The sequence below is a fragment of the Erythranthe guttata genome, chromosome 13 (genome assembly GCF_056151865.1).
Source record: "Erythranthe guttata isolate IM_541 chromosome 13, IM_541, whole genome shotgun sequence".
In the NCBI taxonomy this organism is placed as follows: Eukaryota; Viridiplantae; Streptophyta; class Magnoliopsida; order Lamiales; family Phrymaceae; genus Erythranthe; species Erythranthe guttata.
This window is the reverse complement of record NC_142545.1, coordinates 15,798,570-15,818,325: the sequence shown is the minus strand read 5'-3', so window position 1 is coordinate 15,818,325 and position 19,756 is coordinate 15,798,570. Positions and strand designations below refer to the sequence as shown.

General features: G+C 38.3%; 6 protein-coding genes and 1 non-coding gene across 7 annotated transcripts; 3 read left to right on the top strand and 4 right to left on the bottom strand.

The window, feature by feature from the left end:
• The first annotated feature begins 704 nt into the window (after positions 1-704).
• LOC105969183 (wings apart-like protein 2) lies at positions 705-4,665 on the top strand. Its single transcript, XM_012993928.2, has 12 exons — positions 705-1,571; positions 1,862-1,961; positions 2,042-2,312; positions 2,449-2,561; positions 2,644-2,772; positions 2,903-2,996; positions 3,073-3,299; positions 3,403-3,611; positions 3,696-3,831; positions 3,925-4,022; positions 4,133-4,214; positions 4,303-4,665. Exons 1-12 carry the CDS (start codon positions 814-816, stop codon positions 4,387-4,389), a joined length of 2,304 nt encoding a protein of 767 aa, XP_012849382.2. The 5' UTR covers positions 705-813; the 3' UTR covers positions 4,390-4,665.
• An 805-nt stretch (positions 4,666-5,470) lies between these two features.
• On the top strand, positions 5,471-9,065 carry LOC105968894 (4-hydroxy-tetrahydrodipicolinate reductase 2, chloroplastic). Its single transcript, XM_012993586.2, has 8 exons — positions 5,471-5,895; positions 6,095-6,332; positions 7,048-7,181; positions 7,358-7,432; positions 7,642-7,743; positions 8,167-8,276; positions 8,387-8,474; positions 8,612-9,065. The coding sequence occupies exons 1-8, from the start codon at positions 5,662-5,664 to the stop codon at positions 8,678-8,680; spliced, it is 1,050 nt and encodes a 349-aa protein (XP_012849040.2). The 5' UTR covers positions 5,471-5,661; the 3' UTR covers positions 8,681-9,065.
• A 7-nt stretch (positions 9,066-9,072) lies between these two features.
• Positions 9,073-10,682, bottom strand: LOC105968895 (epoxide hydrolase 2). The gene is made up of 4 exons (XM_012993587.2): positions 10,257-10,682; positions 9,866-10,033; positions 9,511-9,746; positions 9,073-9,428 (listed from the first exon to the last, which is right to left on the bottom strand). The coding sequence occupies exons 1-4, from the start codon at positions 10,542-10,544 to the stop codon at positions 9,182-9,184; spliced, it is 939 nt and encodes a 312-aa protein (XP_012849041.2). The 5' UTR covers positions 10,545-10,682; the 3' UTR covers positions 9,073-9,181.
• A 270-nt stretch (positions 10,683-10,952) lies between these two features.
• Positions 10,953-12,373, bottom strand: LOC105969168 (epoxide hydrolase 2). Its single transcript, XM_012993914.2, has 4 exons — positions 12,016-12,373; positions 11,742-11,909; positions 11,414-11,649; positions 10,953-11,330 (listed from the first exon to the last, which is right to left on the bottom strand). Exons 1-4 carry the CDS (start codon positions 12,301-12,303, stop codon positions 11,084-11,086), a joined length of 939 nt encoding a protein of 312 aa, XP_012849368.2. The 5' UTR covers positions 12,304-12,373; the 3' UTR covers positions 10,953-11,083.
• An 864-nt stretch (positions 12,374-13,237) lies between these two features.
• Positions 13,238-13,340, bottom strand: LOC148766026 (U6 spliceosomal RNA). The gene has a single exon (XR_016029429.1). It is a non-coding gene; the product is annotated as a U6 spliceosomal RNA (small nuclear RNA).
• A 548-nt stretch (positions 13,341-13,888) lies between these two features.
• Positions 13,889-15,545, bottom strand: LOC105968475 (epoxide hydrolase 3). The gene is made up of 3 exons (XM_012993111.2): positions 15,233-15,545; positions 14,347-14,753; positions 13,889-14,273 (listed from the first exon to the last, which is right to left on the bottom strand). Exons 1-3 carry the CDS (start codon positions 15,518-15,520, stop codon positions 14,027-14,029), a joined length of 942 nt encoding a protein of 313 aa, XP_012848565.2. The 5' UTR covers positions 15,521-15,545; the 3' UTR covers positions 13,889-14,026.
• A 498-nt stretch (positions 15,546-16,043) lies between these two features.
• Positions 16,044-19,561, top strand: VIP5 (plus-3 domain-containing protein). Its single transcript, XM_012993606.2, has 2 exons — positions 16,044-16,440; positions 17,460-19,561. The coding sequence occupies exon 2, from the start codon at positions 17,472-17,474 to the stop codon at positions 19,341-19,343; it is 1,872 nt and encodes a 623-aa protein (XP_012849060.1). The 5' UTR covers positions 16,044-16,440; positions 17,460-17,471; the 3' UTR covers positions 19,344-19,561.
• The last annotated feature ends 195 nt before the right edge of the window (positions 19,562-19,756 follow it).

Sequence of the window (19,756 nt, the reverse complement as noted above, 5' to 3'; positions counted from 1 at the left end):
GCATTGTCTTTCTCACGAGTTAGAGGATTTATGTTTAAATTCAATAACCAAGATTAAAACAATCTTTAAGTAAGTTGAATATCAATTGCAAGTGTTATAGGACTTGGTTGTTTTCTTACCAAATAAGTTGAGTTTCGTCGAAATTGATGTAGTCCGAAATTTTATGTCCGAGTTTTCTCAATTAGTATTTTCTTTGTTCCACAATAACTTTCATTTTTTTTAAAATATTTTTATTATATATTATCTGTCACCTTAAAATTTCCATATTGTATTAAATCTATGTTTTCTAGTTTTAATCTCTTATAAATTATTAAATAATAAACGTTATTTTAGTCTTTTTCTTATGTGTTTATTCCTAAAATGAAGACACGCTTGTTGAATTTCTTAATATTTATGCAAATGCAAAAATCGACATATATTTAGGAACGAATGGAGTAGTAATTTATGTTGTGTTGTTATCTCACAGGTCAACACAAAATGAAGAAACTAAAAAATAATTTAATGTATTTTATTAAATTATTAACTATATTAATTTACCAATTATTTAATATTATTTTATGCAAACAATAAGGGGCTTAAATTTAATACTTATGGACCCCAAATCATATTAAGGCCCAAGCCCAATTTCTAAAAAAGAAAAAGAAAAAAGAAAAAGAAAAATGCCAAGTCCAAATAATAAAAGTGACAGGCCCAACTAGAGAATCAACGGCTATTAAAATAGGCCAATGAATAACGCATTCGAATTTTAGTGAGATTACTATAATACCCTTTCCCCAAATTCAATCAACCAAGAAATTATTCTCTCAGCAAATTATGAGAGCCAAAACTAACGGCCGACGGAGTAGGGGTCCGATGAGAAGCAATTCCGACGTGGTTTCCGGTTCCCCCTCTCAGGAATGTTCCGAAGATGTTTTCAATTTTACGTTGTCGTCCGAGGGCTCCGGTCGCCGCCACTTGTTCGGTTCATACAGTTTCACTTCTTCCCGGGAGAAGCGGCGGTCGACGATTCTGCCTTCAAGAAATGGCGGCGATTGTGGGGACCACGATGGGGGTTTGCGGAAACGGAAACGGAAGGTGGTTGACGTTGATTCGTTGCCGTACGGGGTTTTGGGGTTCAAGAAACCAAAGAACTTCATGAAAATCAATTCCACCCTGCGTAAGTGTAGTTCATCACGTGAGTCGGATAATACGGTTTTTGAGTTCTCTGAGAACAGGGACTTTTCGATATCAAAGGCGAAGAATGTCGATTCGGGTTGGTACGGGTTAAATTCGTCCCACGATTTACGGAATTCGGTGCCAAGAAAGTGCGATTTTAAAAGGGATGTTTCAAATTTTACTAGGGTTTGTGGAATATCCAAGAAGAAGGCTGGAAAAGAAAATGGGGTTTTACAGAAGACTAGGAAGAAGTTGGATTCGAAATTACGGAGCATTGCGGAGAATGTGGATGGTGTGAATTTTGCATTGGATGGGTTGAAGAAGGGATCACATGTGAATATTAGAAGGGCAAGTCTCGTTTCGTTGTTATCCGTTTGTCGAACAAAGCAACATCGGCAGCTTCTGAGGGTTAACGGGTACTTCCGTTAATCCTTTTTATTTTAAATATTTTTCGTAAAGGCTATGTTTAATGTAACACATTATGTTGCTTTTAGTACTGACTACTGATGTCGGGAGATGATTTTATAAAGTTATCGAGATTGTAGTACAGTAAGCTAAAAATTAACCTAGTGCATTCGAAAATGATAATGAAAATTTGGGGTAACGATGTAAATATTTACTTCATGTTCATTTAATTTATTTACGGATTTTCTGAGTGGTTGGGGCCTATCTTACATTAGTAACTGACTACTAAAATCTTTCGTAGGATGGCTAGAAATATTATCGATGTTGTTTCTAGACTTGTTTCCGATGACTGGCCAAGCAACCTCGCTGCAGCTACTTTAGTTTATCTGCTGACAAGTGATGTGAGTGATTTCGGAAAGTGCTCACTTCTTCAATCGCATTTCAACACTTGATACTTACTCTCGAGATCTCATTGTTTTAGGGTGAAGATGATTGCGTTTTGGGTTCACCGAGCTGCATTTGCTTTCTGATAAAGTCTTTGAAACCACTTACACCAAGGATGCGCAGAAGGGCTAGTTTATTACAAGACTCAGTTTATATCAAAGATTCCAGCGCGACTGCAATTATGACCAAGGTCCGCGAGATTCTTCGTAATTGCAAGGAAATGAAGTCGAGAGAATGTATCCATTTACGATTGTATCCTAAATGGATTAGTTTGCTTACAATGGAGAAAGCGTGCTTATCTATTGAAGGTTTGGAACTTCTTTTGCTGTAGTTTGCTTCTAGTAATACTTACTTTCTGCGTTCTATTTCTATTTCGTCGATGATAATATTTTATACATTTTCTCCTTTTTTTTTTTTTTTTTTTTAATGTTCTGGAACTATCAGATACGGCTAACACTGTTCGGAAAACTGGGGTTAGCTTCAAGGAAATACTTAGAGAGTTTGGAGGACTTGATGCAGTTTTTGAAGTGGCGAGGAATTGTCTTTGCATAATGGAGGTGAGACGCGACCCCTTGTCGGTTAATTTTTTTTATTTTTTTTTTCCGAGTTGATTTTCTGTAAAGTTCATTATTTATGCAGGAATGGTTGGAGAAGAGTCCGAATTTTGCACTCGAATTGAAAGACAACGCTGGGCTAGAAAGTCTTCTACTGCTTTTGAAATGTCTAAAAGTAATGGAAAATGCTACCGACCTTAGCCAAGACAATCAGGTATCGGATTTTATCGGATTCCGTGTAGTTGTTTCGAGAAAACCCATTTGTATTCATTTACTAAACATTAACTACTAGTCGATGTTTTGACTACCTAACTTCCGTCTCCGTATTTGATATTGCTTTACAGTGCCATTTGCTTGGAATGAACGGAAAAACGAACGGTCAACGAGCTCCACGTTCTCTCACAAACCTCATTCTTAGTGTCGTCAAGATTCTCTCAGGTATAGTTTACATGTGTAACGACTAATGCATGACATTCGTTTAATCGATATTAATTTATTTGTCTCTATTATCTAGGTGTTTCTTTATTCAGAAGTTCATCGAGCAGTCCTACGACTCAGGTATCATTCAGCGGAATATCTGGGGATTCAGATAGCAGTGATCCTTTTGCGTTTCGTTGGGACGAGTTTGGACCGTCAAAGTGGGACCGACTATCTGAAACGGCAGATAAAGTGGGACCCACTCCTGCCGGTGATGAAGAAAAGTTCAACCTTATATCCGACTGTCTTATCGCAGCTGTCAAGGTATCAACGTGAAATTCTCATTTTTTTCCGTATCATTTCGTTTCTGCAGCTTTCATCACTTTCCAGAGTCTATTGAATATAAATCGTTATCGTTGATTTACAGGTATTTATAAACTTAACTAACGACAACCCCGAGGGCTGCCAACAAATTGCAACATGCGGAGGCTTGGAAACCTTTTGTTCTCTGATTGCTCGTCATTTTCCGTCTAATTCTAGTCCGAGCGATACACATCTGACTGATCGAGAACAGGACTTTCTCGTTGCTATTTTGGTCTTGCTTGTGAATTTGGTGGAGAAGGATCGACAAAACAGGTAAAACTTTACTTGCATTTTTGTTACAATCTTGAGATAATTAGACGACAATTTTGTTGATCGTATATTCTTATTGTGTTGCAGATCTAAGCTTGTTGCAGCTCGTGTTTCGTTACCGAGAATCAATGATTTGGAATTGGAGGATCAAACGGACGGTGTGATTTCTCTTCTATGCTCTATCTTTTTGGCTAACCGAGCCGGTGGAAAATATTTGTGTTCGGTGAGAAAGTTGTTCTTCTGTTTATTTTGCTGATGTATGAAATGGTTCACGTAATTATAATAGCTTGAGTATTTTCAAACTTTAATTGTACAGGATGACGAAGAGTCCGGGTTACAGAGAGAGAAAGAAGCGGATAATATGATTATAGAAGCTTATGCAGCTCTTCTTCTTGCGTTTCTTTCGATGGAAAGGTTTAGTAATGTGCTACCATAGGCTCGTTTGAATTTGTGTTTTGTTTGAGCAAATTCCTTTTACCGTGTTTCTCGTGAATTTTTATTTCTGATTGGTTTTTTTTTTCCAGTAAGAGCACACGTAATGCAATTGCGAATTTTTTTCCGGGTCGGAACTTGGCTATACTTGTTCCGGTGTTGGAGAGATTTGCGGTATGTATTTTTACCATATTTGTTTGTTCAAAAAATATTATACAAACGACGTATTTTTCGTTATAAATGGTTTTTATTTTTTTTGAAGGTATTTCATGTGACGTTGAATTTGATCTCGCCGGAAACGCACGAAGCGGTGCTTGAAGTAATCGAATCGTGTAGGACGACTCCATGAGAGCTGCTTCAAGAAGTTGTACAGGCCTCAATTTTTTTTCTTTGTAGATTGTATTGTAATTTGTAAATACATATGTTGAGTTTACCTTCTAAGTTGAGGGGATGAAATTGTTGCATGCACAAAAAAAGAATATTTGTAATAATTGTACCTAAAAGAAAAAAAGGTAAATTTCATTTTACCCTTTGTACTTTGGCTGGATATCACTTTACCCTCATTTGTATTGATTTGCCCCCTTGTACTTTGGTTTGATATCACTTTACCCCCTTCTACTCTCAATTTATCGATTTGCCCCTTGTACTTTGACTCAATATCACTTTACCCCCTTTTACTCTCGATTGCATCGATTTGCCCCCCTTTGTACTTGAAAAATTATCTCAATGTGGCCCTCGTCGTTAGTTTTCAGAACTTTGACATTAATACCGTTTAATTTAAGTGTGAAAATTACTAAAATGTCACCCCTCCATTTTAAATAATTATTAAAAAAAATATAAAACAAAAAAAAAATAAAAAAAATACAGCGAGAAAACATAGTCCACGACGCCAGACACAATTTTTATTTTTTATTTTTTATTTTATTAATAATTATTTAAACTGAGAGGGGTGGTTTTTTTATAATTTTCAAACTTAGATCAAATGGTGTTAAGGTCAAAGGTTTCGGCGATGGCCACATTAAGGCAATTTTTCAAGTATAGGGGGAAATCGATGCAATTCAGAGTAGAAGGGGGTAAAGTGATATCGAACCAAAGTACAAGGGGGCAAATCGATGAATCGAGAGTAGAAGGTTGGTATCGAACCAAAGTACAATGGGGCAAATCGATGCAATTGAGAGTAATATCCAACCAAAGTACAAGGGGGGAAAAGTGGAATTTATCCAAAAAAAAAAAAAAAAGAGAGAGAATATTTGCATTATTAATATTCGAACCCTGAACCTTTTTTTAATTGTAGTGTGTCCTTGGTCTTAAATTTATCATTCAAAAAAGTCCTCTGTGCTTTACAAATTTGATATAATCCGTTCTTGAGGTGCAAAACTGTAATTATACACGATTTGACTAAATTCATTATTCCAACTTTTTGTTTTTTTAAATTAAATAAATAAATAAAGGACATCGAATGTAATCTGTTCATAGAAATAAAACAACCATTTTAAATTGCTTCTAAACCCTACCTTCATCGGCTTTCTCCCGACCATCCGCCGCTACCCTCCATCGTCGCCGCCGCGGTGCAATTATCTGCTGAAGGCTGACGTTAGCTTCTATTAGATTCTGTTCCTGAATGGCATTTGTCGTAAAATCCCCATTTTGCATCAGCCGCACAGCTTGGCGAGGAAACAATCAAATGCTAAATCCATCTTCCGACTCGAGAATTGGGAATTCAGTAGGTATTAGAATAAATTCGAGGTTTCCTACTGGGCGGGATTTCTCGGTCAAGATGTCAAGCGCACAAGCAGAATCTCTCCAGCTGGTGCCCACTGTTGCACCACCCAAGGATCTTGGAATTCCTATCATGGTATAATTTGAGCTTAATTTTTTTTTATTGAATTTCAGTTACATTTGAGTTCATTCGTAATTTTGATCGCATGTTCTTATTGGAGCTGCTCGAATATTCGCATAATTGGAATGTATGCTGAATGTGTAAAGTAAATGCTTGTTTTTTTTGTTTGCTTATTGATCCCTGTTCAGTGGTGAAAGTATTCTGTGTGTTGCAGGTGAATGGTTGTACTGGAAAAATGGGGAGGGCTGTGCTCGAAGCAGCTATGGCCGCTGGGCTTAACCCTGTTCCTGTAGCATTAGGCGGTCCAGACGATTCGGGGAAGATCTTGGATTTTGGTGGGAAACAGATTGAAGTGCATGGTCCCTCCGACAGAGAATCTGTTTTATCTTCTGCGTTTAGTGATTATCCGAACCTGATTGTGGTGGACTACACATTGCCAGCTGCTGTGAATGGTAAGCGTACTTTGACTTAACTGTAGAATTCAGAGTTTGATTTAACAAATACCTGATATAATTTTACGTTTGAACTATTTCTGACATTACAACACCTGATAAATTTATAAGTGAGATTATATCATGGAAGTTGGAACTATCTCATGATCGTGACAAATTATAGTGCTTACTGGCATCAATGGGTTCAGCATTTGTATTGTTGTTGTTGGACTGGTCATGATTGATGCATTTGAATTATCTTGCTTAATTGTCGATCTCGATACAAATCCATACAATGAATGAATAATGCAAGGTTGGAAACAAATTAACTCAATCCTATTCTTTTTTTATTAGTTTTATTTTCCTCGAGAAGTCTTTAGGTGTTTGGTGGGTCTAAATACATCATTAAAATCAGGAGTCTGTTCTTCTTTGGGAATCTACTGTCTCTTGTTTGCCATTATCTTGAGAGGTAGAAAAATAAGCTCTATTTCTTGTATTGATGATATTAAGTTATAGTTTTAGCATTAGTAAATAAGATTGGTATTAAAGGTTGTTGGTTAATTTGCCTTGTTAATACTTAAGACTTCCCCAACATTCCGTGTACGGACCGACTAATTGACTGACATGAAGATTCGGCCTATTTGAAATCTTATTTCTTATCTCACTCTATTCGTATTCTGATATTCTAATTAAATCTCAAAATTGGCCATTAAATTTGTTTTGCCATGGTATACAGACAATGCTGCACTGTACTGTAAAGTTGGAGTACCTTTTGTAATGGGAACCACTGGAGGAGACAGGGAACTTCTGTATAAGACTGTGGCCGACTCGAATGTTTATGCTGTGATATCTCCCCAAATGGGTAAACAGGTGCTGTAATCTTTAGCCTCTTTTTCTTTTTTCGTTTCCATTTTTTTCTTTCTTTTTCAATTTTTTTTTTCTCTCGTCTTTTCATTCACAAAAACATTCACAAAATTTTGGCACATTTTTTTTTCCTTTTCTTTTTCACTTTACATGTTTAACAGTTCCCACACTGATATTTTTAGGTGGTGGCATTTCTTGCAGCAATGGAAATTATGGCAAAACAATTTCCAGGCGCATTTTCTGGGTATAATCTACAAGTAATTTATCTACACTCTTATCTCTAATGAGAATCATTTATAGCATTCTTACTTGATTTTTATGTGAAGTAGTAATGCAAGAATTTTCATGGTTCTTGAATTGCCCACTTTTTATATTTTCAGTATATTAAATTTCTTCTCAGCTTCTTGAACATCAGCTAACTGGCCCTATATCCGCATTTTTGTTTTCCTTGTAAAACTTGTACAAGGTAATGGAGTCGCATCAAGCTAGCAAGGTGGATATATCTGGAACTGCTAAGGCTGTCATCACATGTTTCGAAGATCTGGGGGCCTCATTTGAACGAGACCAGGTACTACAGACAAATTATAATATTACTAAGTCACAAACCATGTCCTATTATATGTTCATTGGGAGTAACAGAGTTATCTTGGAGTGCATCTTATCCCAGTCGCAAATAGTTTGTGGCAGCGTAGATGGTTTATCAATCAGTTCATAATGCAAGAATAAGAGCGAATGTTAAGCATTGATGTTCATAACTAAGAACCTTAATTTAATTAAAACATTCGACTCTCTTTCATGATCTTGTCTCTCACATCACAGTGTGTTTTTCTGAGAATTTGTTGCTGCCAAAAATATTCAATTTTTCTGTTCTTTTAGAGCTTGATGTGTAGAAAACAAGGTTTTGGAAGCCTTTTGTTTTAATTGGAAATAAAGACAGATAATGTTCTCACACGTCTGATTTCTGGTATTTTTTATCAATGAATTCAATCAGATCCAGCTAATACGGGACCCTAGAATGCAAATTGAGATGGTGGGAGTCCCAGAAGAGCATTTAAATGGTCATGCATTCCACATGTATCACCTAACATCACCTGATGGAACGTAAGATATCTTTCTACCCTTTGATTATGGTTTCTTTTTTTATCCCACGAGTTACTTACGAGCATCAGACTTTCTAATAATCTTCTCCTTTGTACTTTTCCGTGGAAAAGTGTTTCCTTCGAGTTTCAGCACAATGTTTGTGGCAGATCAATTTATGCAGAAGGCACTGTGGATGCTGTACTTTTCCTCGCTAAAAAGGTAACTATTTTTTTCTGATTGATTGATTCAGTCTATAAATCTAGTAGTACTAATTTATAGGCGAATAGCACAAACTTTATGTACGTGATTCAGTCTTGCTTTAGTTGTTTGATTTAAAATAAAATTCCTAAATGCAGGTTAAATCCAATTCAGACAAGCGGATATATGATATGATTGATGTTCTCCGCGAGGGTAACATGAGATAAGAACGCATCTATTTTTATTTTTTCATGCTAGTCTCTTGTCCTTGCAATGTTTCTGTCAAGTAGAAGGAAGCAAATTTTGGCTCTGTGGATGCTGAGGAGATTCCCAATGGAAACTAAAAATACCATGTGCTTTATCAGCAACAAATTCCCTCGTCAAAACGAAGATACGCATGTTTTGCTATGTTCCCTCGACAAATGGTCAGTTCAATGTTGTTGCTTTAGGCCTCGTTACGGAATAAGATTAGTTCCTGATAACCTAATATGTGATTATCTCATGTTTTTAATTCATGATTATAAAATCCTTGTATCCTGTAATATTTGCAAAATATGTTGTTTGAGAATGATGACTATATTGGATTTTTTTTTTATAATTGTTTCAAATTAACCCAGAATTGTGAGAAAGATTATTTATTATATATAGGTTTCAAACTTCCCCTACAATTACACACCATGATGAAATTACAACATTACAGTGGTCACAACATCTCTTCTTGATTTAAATTAATTATGGGTTTTGAGGAAATTAACGACGAGGTTATTCACCTCATCGGGTGATTGCTCTTGCACAAAATGGCTTCCTTCGGGCACGAAAACGATCTCTAAATTAGGCACAAACGTTTTTACAGTTCCGCCCCTGATGTAGTCCTCCATTCCTGGAAAATTCAGGACATAATCTTTCTCCCCCATTATCAGCAGAGCTGCAACGTCAACTTTCGGATCTTTTATATCCAACACTAAATCCATCGACCTACGATAACAAAAAAAAAAAAAAACCCCGATTATTACCTCTAAAATACCACTATAAGATCAATTCATACAATTTTAACTACCTGTAAGGAACCTGCAATGCAGTTTCAAAACCCGAGTTCTCGTACAAGGCTCCATAGGTTGCAAGATCTTCTTCGGTGAACCAACAAGGCAGAGGATCGGACGGTTGAACCAAGTCCATGATCTCCTCGTTTTCATGTGCTATGGGTATTTCACTTTTCGAGAACATTATGTACACATTCCTTACAACACTCTTTGCATCAAGGCGACCAAAATCAGCTTCCGCACGTCCAGCTTCCTATAAGAAAAAATCGAATCTTTGCAATATAAGTCGCAGAAGATCTCTCTCTCTCTCTCTCTCTCTCTCACACACACACACACACACAAACACACACACATATATATACATATATATACCTTCCATCTAGAAATGTAGAAGCCCTCAGGGAGGTGGTGATGAAATGTGGGAGGATTAGGTGGCATGAAAGGCACACCCATTGTCACAAAGCCCAATACCCTGTCCTTGTGGAGAAGGGTAAAAATTGATACTACAAATGCTGCAAAATCTTTACCGATCAGAAAAACCTGCATACATACATAAATTTGCATATAAACCCTATTTTTATATAGATATAAATTATTTAGTACTCAATTGGCCGGATAAGATAGCTCATACTAAATTGCAAAAAAAAAAAAATCTAGTGAAGTTGATATTAATTTACTCAGAAACTTGAATAATTGAGAGAGAGAAAAAAATAAAATAAAAAGGGGATTAAATTTGGGAATTAGGGTGAAATTGATTGTGTACCTTGGGGAGGGCAAGTGCATCGAGAAGAGAGAGGAGGTCAGCCACGAGGTCCAACAACGTGGCCTTCTCGGGTTGTGGCGGCGGATCGGATAGTCCGTATCCTCTGTAATCGGGTGCGATTGCTCTGAATCCAGCGGCGGCGACGGCGATCATCTGGTGGCGCCAGGAGTACCATATCTCTGGGAATCCGTGTAAGAACACCACCGCCGGCGACGACTCGCTTCCTATCTCCGCCAGGTGGAGCTTCAGACCGTTCACATGTACGTACTTGTGCTCTATCTTCTCCATTTTTTTTTAAATTTGGTTGCTGTAAAGTGCAGTAACTTCTGCTTCCATAACTGGAAACCATTAATAGCCGAAGTTTGAGTAGGAAGGTTGGTGGTGGTCGGTGGGGATGTAGTGGTGTGTGGTTGATTTTTATTTATTTTATTTTATTATTATTATTTTTTTTTTAATAGAGAAAATGAAAAGGTACCAACTAAATAAAAAAAATCAGTCTTCCTAGATAGAAGCCATAAACCAGTTTCTTTTAATTTTTGGTTTCGGTTTCGGTTTCGGTTTCGGTTTCGGTTTTATGCGATTTTAACGCATCTTTTCGAATTATGTATTTACTGAACAGCCATTTTGGTCCTAGAAATCCCCTGTAACTTGTTACAAATCTTAATGCAGTTGATAAATCATGCTCATAAGAGACAATTAAACTGGAAGAGCCTTCATTTATTTCCACAAGGAACATACATTTTCATCAAATTCCGAAAGATAAACACCAATGTTTCGTCATAGTAGAATTTAACGACCAAAAAACCCGACAACCATAGCCAAGGCCTTCAACTGTGTTTGCTCAGAAAGTCGATTATCAACTTATTCACTTGCTCCGGAAATTGCTCCTGCACAAAATGGCTACCTTCCGGAACAAATACCGTCTCCAAATTAGGAACGAACATCTTCGCCTGTTCAGCCTTTGTGTAGTCCTCCATACCAGGAAACTTCAAGAAATAATCCTTCTCACCCATGATCAACAATGCCGGAGCATCAACTTTCATATTCGTTATATTGAACTCTTCCGACAATGACCTATATGTATATATATACATACACATCAGAAACAAATTTTGTTTACGAAGAGAAAGAAGTGATTAATCGGGTTACGGAAGTACCTGTACGGAACTTTGAGAGCAGTTTGGAAACCAGAGTTCTCGTACAGAGAACCATAGTTTGCAAGATCTTCCTCGGTTAACCAAGGCGGTAAAGAAGTAGACGAATCAACCATATCCATGATCTCCTGGTTTTCATCAGCAATCGGTATTTCACTGCGAGAAAACAGTATGTAGATGTTTTTCACTACCGTTTTATTATCGAATCGGCCGAAATCAGCCTCGGCTCTTCCCGGTTTCTGCAACATAACAAAAATTACAATACAATGTGTAGTTTTTTTTTTTTTTTTTTTTTTCTAACAGGTGAGATGAAGAAAGGGATAGGGTATACCTGCCATCTTGAGATATAGAAACCTTCGGGAAGAAGATCGAGGAAATTGACCGGAGATGGAGGCAGATACGGTATGCCCAATGTAATAATTCCAGACACTTTTTCGGGGTGGATTAGGGCAAATAAGTAAGCAACTCGAGCTCCGAAATCCTTTGCAATTACAAAAGCCTGTGTTCGTGTGTGTGTGGCAAATTTAGAACAAATATTCAATTAAAAAGATTTAATTGAGATCCGAAAACCTAATTAGAAGCAGATGGCTGGAAAAAGGGCATACCTTTGGGAGAGAGAAAGCGTCGAAAAGCGCGCGGAGATCGGCTACAAGGTCGGCGTACGTGGCATTCTCTGGTTGTGGGGGCGGGTCGGATAGTCCGTAACCTCTGTAATCGGGTGCGATGGCTCTGAATCCGGCGCCGGCGAGGGCGGTCATCTGGTGGCGCCAGGAGTACCATATCTCTGGAAATCCGTGCAGGAACACCACCGGCGGCGACGCTACGTCGCCGATTGCCGCCACGTGGAGCTTGAGGCCGTCGATTTGTAGGTACTTGTGCTCAATTTCACCCATCGTCAACGTCCGCAGATATGGAGTGTAGTGGGTTTAGTACTGAGTAAGTAGATATTTGTATTTGTAGTCGAGTGTGGGAATCTTTTCAAGTGTAGGTGGAATCTTTGACGTTTTGTCCGAGCATATTCGCGCCACATTAACTAGGAGCCGCCTAAATTAGGTACTTTTCGCGCCGCATTAACTAAGAGTTAGGCCAAATTAGGTAGGGGTGTGTACGGCTCGGTTCGGTTCGATTTTTGGCTAAAACCGAATATGTTGGTTTTTGTAAAATAAAAAATTATATATGTCGGTTTTTCATCGGTTCGATTTCTTTCAATTTCGAGTTTTTTCGATTCGGTTTCAATTAAAAGCAACTATGTATTCAAGTTATACAAACAAAATAATCCAATTACTATTATTCACACAACTAATGCAATGAAAATATAACATTTTTAATCTTATAGGAATTAATGAAACTTAGATGATGTATTATGTTTCATACTTTTTCCTACTTTCATCAAGCACATTGTTAAAACCATGAACTCACGTAAAATTTTATTCTAAATAAATAAATAAAATACTATGTCTCAATTGATGAACAAATACTTAGAATGAGACAAGTAATTAAAAGATAAAAAGTAAAATTTAGGGTAAAATAATACATATTACATAAAATGAAGTTATTTTATAGTTTCGTTTTGGTTATTCACCATTTCCATCATACCGGACCGAATAATTCGGTGTTTAAAAAAAAAACATCCATAAAATGAAGTTATTTTATAGTTTCGTTTTGGTTATTCACCATTTCCATCATACCGGACCGAATAATTCGGTGTTTAAAAAAAAAACATCCATACAGTTTGCTATTCGGTACGATATGAAATGACTCGGTTTTTCTGTCTTTTCGCCCACCCCTAAAATTAGAGAGGTTTCGATTTTTCAATATTGGAAAAAAAAAAATTTGGACCATTTCTCGATTTATGCGTGTCATCCTTGCGCAGGGGCCATGCTAATCTTCTCTGTATCGTTCCAATTTTATCGGATGTCCCCGAAGGGACAATTTACTTTGTCTCTTCTGAGCTATATAAAACGGCAGATGTTACACTACTGCACCGATGTGGGAGCGTACACAATTATATTTTAAGCAGTTGCAATTGGCCCAATAAAATAACTTGGGTTATGAATTGGGATTAATTTATTAGCCCAATATCAAATTAATTAATGAGCTGGACTTAATTTTTCATACTATTATCTGGGTCAATAATTTGGGCCCAAAGCGGTTGTACTGAAATAAACTCGTTAGATTAATAGCTGCCCTTTTGGATTTTAAGAAATTAATGGCACGACAGGTACAAAAAAATAAAATCCATATATATATATATATATATATATATATATATATATATATATATATATATGGGGAAATTAGTGATAACCCCCTAATTTTGAAAATATATATGAGGAGGCCCAATAAATTTTTCTTTCCTAGTCAAAAACCCAAATTCTAATCTTAATTAAGGAGGCCCAATATATATATATTCATTCTATTTGGTAAAAAAAATGAAAATTTGATTTCAAGTATGAATTGAATTGTGACTTCCGCAGATCGAAACAATTGTGATTCTATTTGGTAAAAAAAGTTCTCTTGTTCCAACCATTAGTGCGGATATGTATTATATAAAATAAAATAGTAAATGGATCAAACAATTCGGATTGAAAAAAGAGAAAAAAGAAAAAAAATATATCAACTGTGCCTGCTGAGAAAGCCAAGTATGAGCTGATTTACTTGGTCAGGTAATTGCTCCTGCATAAAATGTGAACCTTCAGGCAAATGCTCTGTCTCGTAATTAGGTACATACGCCTTCGCACGCCCACTTCTTATGTACTCTTCGATTCCCGGAAACTTCAACGAGTAGTCCTTTCCACCCACGACGACCAACGCAGGAACTTCAACTTTCCGATTCACTATGTCGAACTCTTCATCAAGTGACCTATTAACAAAAATCCAATTAACTCAACAAACAGTTACAAGATTCGAAAATCCGTCCAAAATCCAATTTTTACCTATACGGAACTTGCAAAGCAGTTCGAAATCCGGATTTCTCGTACAGAGAAGCATATTCTGCAAGATCTTGCTCGGTGAACCAATGAGGTAAAGAATCAGTTGATGGATCTACCAGATCCATTATTTCCTGATTCTGCTGAGCTGTAGGCACTTCGTTTCGCGAGAAAAGAATGTAGATATTACGAACCACTGTCTTACAATCGAAACGGCTGAAATCAGATTCGGCTCTGCCGCGTACCTGCCACCTGGATATGTAGGAACCTTCTGGAAGATTCTTAAGAACTGTGTGGCGGCTTGGAGGAGCGAAAGGTACGCCTAGTGTTATGATTCCAGATACTCTCGTGGAATGAAGCAGAGTAAATAAGTAAGCTATACGAGATCCGAAATCCTTACCAATTAGAAAGACCTGCATGTGTACAAACACTCTCATTACACATTTTCACATTTATCGCAATTAAATTTCATCAGTGCTCGGAGAAGCGTGAATGGCAGGGATACAAAGAAGCGCACAGATCATTGTGCTAAATGCTAAATATTTCGAAATACTAACTAATTTGAGCAAAAATTCAAAATGTCAAACTTCAGAAAGGGGCAAAACAATTAATAATTTTTTAATTAGGTTAAACTTATCTTCTTCATTGAATTTTTTCACAACTGCTTAAACTACAGTCTGTGATACAGTCAGATTTATGTTTCTCTGCTTTCCTATACAGATAAGTGCAATGCGAGTATCATGAATCAACTAATCAAATAACATGAAAATATGAATTTCAAAAAAAAATTAAAAATCAAACAAAACAGTAATCCTGAATAATCATCAAAAGCAAAAATTGAGATAAAATTCCATTGCTTATTTACTCGAATCGACGGAAATTGGTTGCGCACCTTGGATAGGGTAAGAGAATCAAGGAGCGCGAGGAGATCAGCTATGAAGTCCGAGAATTTGGCTTTCTCGGGTTCCGGAGGCGGGTCGGATAGCCCGTACCCTCTGTAATCGGGCGCGATAGCTCTGAACCCAGCATTGGCGACGGCGATCATCTGGTGGCGCCACGAGTACCATATTTCAGGGAATCCGTGCAGGAACACCACCGCCGGCGATGACCTGTTTCCGATTTCCGCCACGTGGAGCTTCAGCCCGTTCAACTCCACGTACTTGTGCTCAATTTCTTCCATTTTCAACGCCGGCAGAATTTCACCTACTAAAATTTTAGTAGCCCATTGACTTTGAATTTTCGTTGACTTTTCAGTGGTTGGGCCTTTGACCAGCCCATTGGGCCTTGAAAATTGTGGCAAATTTCTTCACACTAACTGAAATTGAACTATTGATGTATCAATCAATTTGTGGGATGATTTAGTTTTGATCCGATTTTAATTTTCAAAAATTCTAATTTATTTATCCATAATGGTACAATGATTTCTTTTTTAGTAAAGATCATGTATTTTAAATAGAGTTCGTCTATAACTTTTTCGTTAAAACTCATACACGTGTGATCATACTGACACGACGACTCATTGATTATTTCTTTTTAAGTAGAACTCGTTCGACATGTCTTTAATGATAGATCATGCATTTTAAATCCGGTTCGACGGACTTATCTTTATACGGATAGATCAGGCAATTTAAATAGAATTAACTTTTAATTTTCTTCTTAATTTCCTTATATATATAACTAACTTAATTGTGTTTGGGAGACGAAGGAAATTCAAAAATTTTGATGAGATATTTTTTTCTTTTATATAAGAATGCTATTCGTGGTTCAAAGTCAAACCAAACACAGCCTAAGGAATCACTATATAAAGGGGGGTTAGCCAACCGCACTCGGCGATTGACAAAAGAAAAAACCCGCTCTCTCAGTCTCCGTATCGAGTGCAACTAGACACCCTTGCGTGCCGCCGCAGTTCCTAGATCCCGGCCCGTCGAGCCACCAGCATTAGGTTAATTTGCCGTGTGTCACCGCCTTCCACCGCCACCGTCGCGCCTCACCAACCGCCACCGTCAGCCCTCCTTCGCCGCTCGAGCACGATTTGGCTATTGATAGGTTCTAAAAGTAGCCCTTGTAGAAAATCCCAATTGTGGAAATCCACGCCACCAGGTCAGTTGTTTATTCTAGGTTATTTTTTTTTTCCTTATTTTTCAATTGTTGAACAATTAATCAGATTTTGTCGATACTCATGTCATTGTTTGTCCTTTCAATTGTTGAAGATTGAAAATATGTTGTCTAATGTTCATCTAATTTTTTTCTTCTTTTTGGTGTTTTTGGGGAGTTAAAAGAGTTGATTGAGGCATTTTTTTTTCTCGTGGTTTTGAATGATTTTGTACTATATCTGATTATATTTATTGCTCTTTTTATTCTCACAAGAATCAATTTGACCTTACGCCAAATAGTTAGCAGCGTTTGGAAATTCTGGTGATAAATTCCCTGCCTTTGGTTTCATTAGAAACATTTTTTTCCTTTTTTTTTCCTCCCAAATTTGTTTTACTGCATTGAAACCATAGTTTTGTTTCCAAATTTTGTAGCTGAATCATTAAAGATGTAATGGTTTGGTAATTTTAGTATATACTGAAATATTCAAAACGGTTTGATGTAATCGAATTTGATGAATAAGACTCAGCTAGTTTAGGTTACAACACGTGTTGTTCGATTATATACATCTGTATACATATATGTATATATATTTATTCTTCTTATGCATTGATGATAAGAATCACTTGAGTCTAATAGGAGTACGTGTCCGTTTGTGCGTATCTTATGAGCATTTAACTGTACAACTTTCCTTTTTACATTCTCTATTTTCCCAAGAATTATTGTGTTTAACCTTAAATCTCATTAGTGGCTTATGTGTATATGTGAGACAATATTAAACTACTAAGATGCTAGGTGATGAGACTACGGGAATAAGTCAACAAGTCTAAGCTATTCCACAGAATGTTGATGAGGGATGTTGTGCAGATATGCTTAGAAACATCTTCTTCCTTGCAACACTCTTCACATGCATAGAGAATAGTTTTCCATGTTTTAAACATTTGATGAGTTCACTGGCTCTGTCTACATGATTGATGCATCATTTTTGTAAAGACTTCACTATTGATTTAGCTTCCCATCCATAACAGGTACCAAGCTCTATGGCGGACTTAGAAAAATTGCTCCTCGAGGCAGCTGGAAGGACAACCACATCCGGGAGGAACCGCCATTCATCTCCACCGTCTAGAAGGCGGCGAAAAGGCTCATATTCCGACGATGGAAGTGACTCGAAAAACGAAGAATCTGACGGCGACCGAGGCTATACAAATAGAAAGCCATCAGGCTCGCAGGTGCCTCTCAAGAAGAGGCTGGACGCCACCGATAGAGACGAAGATCGTAGCAGTCAAGAAGGTGATGAGGATGAGTACGATCACGACCGTGACAGTGATAACGATTCTGTTGGTAGTGACCTGTACAAGGATGAAGATGATAGGGAAAAACTTTCGAAGCTCACAGAGCTCGAACGGGAAATGATACTCGAAGCCCGTGCGACAAAGAGAAGTGACCGAGATTTGACCGAGAAATTGAAAAAGAGAAAGGGCCAAGACAGGAAAGGTAGTAGTCCGCCGAAGACGCACACACGTAACATGCGGTCGAAAGCTCAAAGAGCTGGCGCGTTGGACGAGTTGGTAAAACGGAGAAGGGATGCAGCCAAGGGGGGGTCCGGCGGCCGATACTCACCTGTGAAGAGGAGATCCTTTGCTGCTGCTGCCGCCACCACCACCGCCTTAAGCAGCCCTAGCAGGAGCGACAGTGGGTCCCACAGCGACGATGGTGACTCGACAGGTGATGGTGGACTGGGTGATAGTGACGATGATAAGGTATCGTCCAAGGTGCCTACTTTTGAAGACATCAAGGAAATCACAATTCGGAGGTCGAAACTGTCAAAATGGTTTATGGAGCCCTTTTTCGACGAATTGATTGTTGGTTGCTTTGTTAGGGTTGGAATTGGGAAATCGAGATCCGGATCAATCTACAGGCTCTGCGTTGTACGTAATGTGGATGCCACTGACCCTGATAGGAAGTACAAGCTGGACAACAAAACCACGTCCAAGTGGCTGAATGTGGTTTGGGGTAGCGAGAGCTCTGCCGCCAGGTGGCAGATGGCGATGGTTTCCGATTCCGCCCCTCAGAGGGAGGAGTTCGATCAGTGGGTTAAGGAGGTGGAACGGAATGGGGGCCACATGCCCACGAAGCAGGAGGTGATGGAGAAACGGGATGCCATACAAAGGACAAACACGTTCGTCTACTCAGCAGCCACCGTGAAGCAGATGCTGCAGGAAAAGAAGTCCGCCACATGGCGGCCGCTGAACGTGGCGGCGGAGAAGGATCGACTGAGGCGGTCCTTGGAGGTGGCAAAGGAGAACGAGGACGACGCTGAGGTGGAGAGGATCAAGGCGAGGCTGCAGGAGCTGGAGTCTTCACGCCAGGCTTTGGAGAAGAACTCGAAGGCGGTGAAGCTGGCGGAGATGAACAGGAAGAACAGGGTGGAGAATTTCAAGAACGCGTCGGAGATGAAGCCGGTGACTATTGGCTTGAAAGCAGGGGAGGCTGGGTACGACCCGTTTTCTAGGAGGTGGACGAGGTCGAGGAATTATTATGTGGGGAATAGTGGCGGTGGGGTGGAGGCTGAGGTGGCGGTTGAGACGAACGGTGGTGGTGGTGCTGCTTTGCCTGGTTTGGCGGCTACAGAGGCGGCGCTAGTGGCAGCAGCTGGTGCGGGGAAGTTGGTGGATACGATGGCTCCAGTTGATCAAGGGACTGAATCGAACCTGCTGCATAACTTCGAGCTGCCGATTTCGTTAGCTGTGCTACAGAAGTTTGGTGGGCCACAAGGAACACAGGCTGGGTTTATGGCTAGGAAACAGAGGATTGAAGCTACTCTTGGGGTTAAAGTTCCGGAGAATGATGGAAGAAGACATGCGTTGACTTTGAGTGTCAGTGACTACAAGAGGAGGAGGGGACTTCTGTGAGTATGTATACCTATCTGCAAATTTTGCACCATGCACCATGCACCATGCAACTTTTTTTTTTTTTTGTTCTTTAATATTTTTTTTTTAATTAATGAACTCATGTACACTAAGCTGGATTGGTTTGTGATTAACTCTTGTGTTAGCATGTGATGTGGTACTCAAAATTGTGATTTATATCCATGATTTAGTTATGTAGAAAAATATTTTATTTGCATAAATCTGAAAATTTCAAAATTTGAAAAGTTCATAAATCTGAGTTTGTGTCCTTTTTATTACAAAATCTGATTTGCCTGTGTCTTTTATGGTCTAGTGCAAGAGATGGTAAACAAATTAATCAGATCTTAATGATTTAATCACGCCATCACCATGTGAGATTAGTCAATGCCTTGGTATAATAATTATCCAAACAAGAT